This window comes from Ruditapes philippinarum, unplaced genomic scaffold (genome assembly GCF_026571515.1).
Source record: "Ruditapes philippinarum isolate M1 unplaced genomic scaffold, ASM2657151v2 ctg4100_1_1_1_1, whole genome shotgun sequence".
NCBI lineage: Eukaryota > Metazoa > Mollusca > Bivalvia > Venerida > Veneridae > Ruditapes > Ruditapes philippinarum.
In genome coordinates, this window is record NW_026857748.1 from 1 (window position 1) to 6,944 (window position 6,944).

Below are 6,944 nucleotides of genomic sequence, written 5' to 3' on the forward strand. Positions count from 1 at the left end.
GTTTCAGGTGTAAGCACCGTTGATGCAATTTTTGTTTTGCACTCTTTAGTGGAACGAATACTATCCCAAAATTTACGTCTTTATTGTTGTTTTATTGACATTAAAAAAGCCTTCGATTCAATCTATCGTAATGCTCTTTGGTATAAACTTTTTAATCTCGGACTAGATGGTAAATTGATCAGGATATTTAGAGATATGTATTCTTCGGTGTCTTCCTGTGTTAAGCACTGTAATACTTTGTCAGACTTTTTTGATATTTCTTTTGGTCTAAGACAGGGCCAAAATAATTCACCAATTTTGTTTGCTTTATTTCTGGAAGATCTGGAACAATACTTAAGGAATGATGATAGTAATAACGATAAGGGTTTCACTTTTTATGATATATGTATGATTATTTTACTTTTTGCCGACGATATGGTCATATTTGGAAAGTCAATTGAAGAATTGCAATCGAATCTAAATAATTTAAAGCTTTATTGTGATAAATGGGGCCTAGAGGTCAACACAGATAAAACAAAAACAATGGTTTTAGGAAGAGGGGAACCATCAGAGAAAATGAAAAATGGTCATACGACAATACTTTATTAGAGACTGTTGATAACTTCAACTATTTGGGTGTAGTCTTTAATTATACGGGGTCTTTTCAACTTCATAATCAGTATGCTATAGGAAAAGCTATGAAAGCCCAAAATGTTTTACTTCGTAATATTAACAAATATGATGTGACCCCTTCCGTTTCACTCCAACTCTTTGATGCGTTTGTTTCCTCAACACTAAATTATTCTTGTGCAATATGGGTTTTACAAAATCTAAGGATATAGAAAGGATTCACTTGAAATTCTGCAAGTCATTGTTAGGCGTAAAACACAGTACATGTACTGCAGCAGTTTATTCGGAGTTAGGCCGATATCCTCTTTATGTTCAAAGATATGTTCAAATAATAAGATTCGGGTTACATATTCTTCATTCAAATAATAATATCTTAAAGTCTGCTTTTTATTCATCAATAAGTCTTCATGATAATGGATATAACTCCTGGGCAGCCAAGGTTCATTCTATTTTAAATGAATATGGATTCACAGATGTATGGCTCAACCCATTGCAATACAGCCCAAAAGAGTTTGTTGAAATATTCAAACGTAGATTAGTTGATTGTTTTATACAAAAGGTAAATGCAGACATTCAATCTAGTCCACTTTTGTCTAATTTGTATGTACATTTGATTGACAAATTTGAACCTGCATTTAATCTTGATAATTTATTCATTAAATCCTACAGACAAAATTTATCTCGTATTAGATTATCTTCTCATAAATTAAAGATAGAGGCAGAGAGGTATGGTCCTAATAGAAATCCACGTTCTGAAAGAAAATGTGAATTATGTAATCTTCAAGAAATTGAGGATGAATTTCATTTTATTATCATTTGCAATTGTTATACTGCATTACGTAGGGAGTTCATTAAGCCATATTTTTACAGAAGGCCGAGTATGTTTAAATTTTTGCAGCTTTTGAAGTCAAAAAATAAATCCGAATTAATTGGACTTGCTAAATACATCATCTTTGCTACTAAGCGTCGATATGACCTTATAAATATTACCATTTAAAGACTATTTTTACCAGTATGCGCATGATAATTTTGCCCATTAAAAAGCGACAGTATGGTATTTATCGTGTAATTTTAATCGTTGATTCACTACATATTAAATATATGAAAGTCATTTTTGCATTTTTTTTTTTTTTTAGTAAGAGTAATGCCAACTTTGTATTGTTTAAATATGGATTTAAGAACATTCTCCATATATACTTTTGTTTAACAATGTTTGATTTCAATATGATCGTACCATGACTTATGATTTATGTAATACATGTTTCTTATTGTGACTATGTACAAATATGTATACGTCAATAAATTATATCTATCTATCTATCTATCCTGATACGAAGCTAAATTGTGTCACGTTATTTTTAATGTGTAGCATTTTTAATGGTTATGTCACATGTCTAAAAATCTAAAACCAGATCGCCAACTGATTGCACATTTCGGTGGTCCTATGTTCAATAGGGAGAAATGTAGGTCATCTTAGAATTCTTAAATTAAACATTATCAATTGATCAGCTGTCAACTGGTCAACATGAGACTTATAATCTTGTAAGTTGTTGATTGCCCGGTTATATTACATCCTAGGGTTTTCAGAGATGATATCCTTATCCAGTCACCAATGTTCCTCAGCAGCATCTACATCAACTGTTATAGAATCTGTAGTAATGTGATAAATCAAGATGTCAGAAATATACCTCCATAATTTTATTTATTTAAAGACTGGGACAGCTTCACGCCTGGTAAATAATAGAGCTGCCTCTTTCGGAGGTATACGGTAAATCGCTCTATCGCTACTTCCGAGCTAGTACATGTCGCTTTCTTTGTTTTATATAGTTTGTAAACTCTACACCAAATATGGAAATTCGGAGAATGTTACGTCGTACCAACACAGCAGTGAGTTTGCCTCCCAGTTATAGTCAGTCTTGATTGCTCGGGAGTATCACGTAGATGTACATATGGCGACTTTCCGGCTTTACTGGTTGAGGACGATCCAATGTGTCCCTCCATGCACTATTTCAGGATCGAGCCTATGTGCACCAGAGGGTGTGTTTTGTATGTGTGCGTGCGTGTGTGTGTGTGTTGGTTTTAACTTATTTCCAGCTTACTAAAACACAAGTCTTTTAGAGTAAGATGTGCCATATTAGAAACAATATAGGAGATACAAGGTAATGAAAACATCTTTATTAGTTAAAACATATGTTAGTTAAAGCATCTTAATTATGTGTTTCGTACAGATATTTAGGTCAACAAGTCACAAAGTTCTCACATTTTAGTGTACTGAACTACCTTTCGTCCATTGCCTGTGTAATATTTGTTTATATGTGACTGTCAACTCTCAAATTTAGAACAATCTAAACTCTCCTCGGATGGTGCAATCTCGGACTGATAGGTCAACAGGTTTATTCAAAAGCAAAAATTTAACCATATAAAAGGTCAAATAGTTTACAAAATCACCGTCTTTTAAATATTTTTGCAGATTTTTACACAGAGAAAAATGGTTGAAAAATAAGATTCAAAGATATTTGAATCTTGTCACCATACAAAAATTACATCTGCTTAAATCGTTTAGATAAACTGTTTTTCGGATTATTATTTTTATTAACAATCAATTTACTTTTACTGACTAATAGATTCCGATTTACCAAAGTAAATATCTTACGATTAATTTCAATTACAAAAACAACTTCAAACACTAAAACACGAGTTCGATTAGATGTCCATTGTCCACTTTGATAAATCTGTCTAGCTTTGTTGTTAAAATCTTAAAACTCATTATGCCTCATAAAGGAATTAATGCTAGCTATTTCTCAGTTTCTCAGCTTTATAGTTTTTGGTGTCTTTATTTACCAATCAGTACAGACTTTGATTTAGTATTTGGTATGGAAATGCTACCGTGTTTATATTTTCAAATTATTTTCATACTCAGTGCAGGTGAAAAAAGGTGATATAATTTGATTTTCCTCTTTTTAAAGATCGAAGGTAAAATATTCGTTGCTAAGGCATAATGTATTTAATCAAAACGTACGCATCGAGATAATAAAAGTAATAGTCAAATCTTGATTTTCTATCTAAAGAAAAATATATATTTCTGCTCAGTAAAAGTTTCTTCCTTTATATGAAATTTTTAAATACGAAAAAGTGCAAACAAAAAGGTTAAGATTGAAAGTTTATTTTGGTATAAATAGGTTAACTAAGATCGTTTGTATTACGTCTGCGATGTGAACATATGGATCCATTAAAAATGTGACATGTCTACTTATATCTGTATTTAGAACTGTACTGAAATGGTGATAATATGTTACTAAATACAAAATGTGACCAACTATAAAAACGAAGCTCATTGAGGACGAGTATCATTGTCTTACTCAGCCGGCGACCAAGAGAAGCAACATCATGCTCAGGGTTCTACTAGCCTGTTTTGTCTGTGTTTCATATGTTATGGTAACGTATTTTTGTTTCCGCTTTATCATTTATAAAATTTTATAAAATAGTATTTAGGTAATCTGAATCATATATGCTTTATTTCTTATACAAGGTACATGCACGTCATGCCTCAGAAACAAATAAATATTTACTTGTTCAGAAAAGGCAAACATGAATTTCATAACGTTTCAATGGTTTTAGAGCATGTTAGATGCTTGTTACCTGAAAAAGTAGCACTAAATGTGAAATGATTTATCAGAAATAAAACAAAATGTAAACAAAGTAGTATTTTGGGTTCCATACAGAATACTAAAATGATAAAGTCTATATAACTGTTTATTGGCCAATATAGTTACTTTTTACGAACTATGGAAGTACTCAAAAAGTAAGAAAGCTTTTTAAGCATTTTAAAGCATAATGTGCCTTTAAATAATGTTATGTGCAATGTTTTTTTGTTGTTTTTTTTCATCATATTGGATTGAATGAGTTAACAATACTATATTTAGCCGAGCGTGAGTTTTGATGTCTTCATACGATAGTGATCTTAAGTCAGAAATGTATAAATTGATTCATACCCCAAATTTGAATCATTAAAAGAATTTAATCAACTTGAAAAAAAAAATCATATCAAAACGTTCCAATTATCATTCACATGAAAACTATAAGATCTTTTCAGCTATTCATAAAGTTGTGGTTACACAATGAAGCGGTAACCATTGTTGTCCTACTCTTTACTGCTGGATTTATAGCTAGCAAATTACGTTGCATTACTTAACGTACCATTGCTACACGACAAAATAAGGCTAAAAAGGGGATTTCATCTCAAATTATGATACAGCTATAAGATACGATGGTATACCAGTTAATTCTGTGTATATATTAATAATATGTATAATAAAACATGGTTTGTTTCAGTGTATGACAACAACACAAAGACCTCAACAGGTTCATAACCACAATCGCACACATCATAACCATTCGCATCATAACACCAACACGACGAGGGAGCCTCCAGTGAGGGAATCTTTCAATTTTATCTACGAACCTCACTCTGTAAGTGGTTGTTTCTATTCAACAATAACGTTACTATGTTACTACACATACATTTGTATATCTAAATCAAATGCTTTTTGACAACCAATAGTTTGCATGGACACTAATACATGATGTTATCCCATCCCGAGAATTCATTATAAATCAAATAAATTATTATATATATATATTAGTAAACTGAAATATATTTTCAGCAAATGATGGTTGTAGTTAGCGCCAAGGAATGTTACGTATTTGCATTAAGTGACAGTGAAAAGTCGGCTGTCCACACAGACGCTGGTATACGGGCAGTAGAGGTAAGCTTAATTTGTCTTTTTGGAACCGACATAAAATGTTCGGTTATTGCCGGATCTTATTGTCGTATTATTTTGGTACAAATCTGATTTTTTTTCATTGTTTTGTCTATTTATTTATTTATACATTAATCACATTTTCTAATATTATTTGCATTACTACTACTACTACTACAACACTACTACTGCTACTGCGTCTACTGCTGCTGCTACTAGCTGCTACTACTTATACTACTTCTATGATAATGATAACAATAATAATTATAATTAACAGCAAAAGTAACAGCCGTTAACAACAAGTGAAAAAAATGCCTTTTTACATCCAAAAAATGTTGATGTTTTTTTATTCCTTTCGTTGTAGTATACAATGTACTTTCAAATTCCTCCCATAACCAAAAGTGTTGCGTTTTGAGCTTATTTTTTCTAATTTATTGCAGCTGCGTTTACTGAGTGCTTTAAGTACTTCTGCTGTGACGACTACAACCAGAGATCAACTGGATCCTAAGGCAGCACATGCATGTGGCGGACATGCAACGACATTCTACAAGGAATCCAGTTCATAAGTTTAGAAGATAGTACATGTACAAGAATAAAAATAAATAATCATTTAATGTTCAAATTGTTTTTAGTTGTTAGTTGATAGACAGAAGAACAATGGCTTGTTTGACTTAAAACAGAAGTAAGAGAAATTAGGACAATGGTTTGTTTGACTCAAGAGAAATTCAACAACAACAACAACATTATCACAGAATAATAGTATACAAGATATTGCTTTGTTAGCTAAAAAGATAGATCAATTAGGCGCATAAAGAAAGGTGATAATGTCATATAAATCATCGTCCGTATCGTGGACCAAATTTTTTACAAAAATCCGTATCTTGAATGAAATTATCAGGTAAATCAGTTTAAATTCAAGATTTTGTCGCATCGAAAGGAACTGTTTACAAATGAAGTACAAAGTATTGTAGGATAACGGTAATTAGCCAGTAATTAGTTAACGGTATGCATAGACGGATATATTAATTTAATGAGCTGTCACGAATACTATGTTTAATTTAGTTAATTAATAGACCTGTCAACACTAAACGGGAAGTGTACCTTTTGTACTTTAGATAGTGCATATATAATGGGTTATTTAATTGTTTAGCTGTCAACAAATGCATATATATTCTATGAATTATTAAGTTATTAAATCTTTAGGCGTAAAGTATTTTAGTATATAAGGGGAGCGAAATAGTTGATTATTTAGTGTAGTTTTTGATGTTAAAGCAGACTCACTCACTTAAGGTTAAATTATGCTAAATACGCGATTGGCATTAATTCTTATTATTTTAAATATTTGTATAAGAATTGTTAAGTTGTTAAAGACATTGTTAAAGCAATTGTGTTGTATTGGTGAACAGTAAATTATATAAAATAAATACATATATATGACGTTTATAAACTTTATATTGTGTTGACTTGTTCATATTGAGTTTATTCAGATCTGAGCGTTACACTACAAGGGACGATCTGCTTTCGTCAACAAGAAAAAAATTTTAAAATGTGAATTTAAAAAAAATTAGGACATAC

At 31.2% G+C, this 6,944-nt stretch overlaps 1 protein-coding gene across 1 annotated transcript; it reads left to right on the top strand.

Annotated features, from left to right (window-relative positions):
- Positions 1-4,021: 4,021 nt before the first annotated feature.
- Positions 4,022-5,991, top strand: LOC132750830 (uncharacterized; the record flags this gene model as incomplete). The annotated part of the gene is given in 4 exon segments (XM_060740882.1): positions 4,022-4,044; positions 4,942-5,079; positions 5,274-5,375; positions 5,810-5,991. Coding segments are annotated over 4 exon segments (389 nt in total), but the record flags the coding sequence as incomplete, so codon positions are not given.
- Between the last annotated feature and the right edge of the window lie 953 nt (positions 5,992-6,944).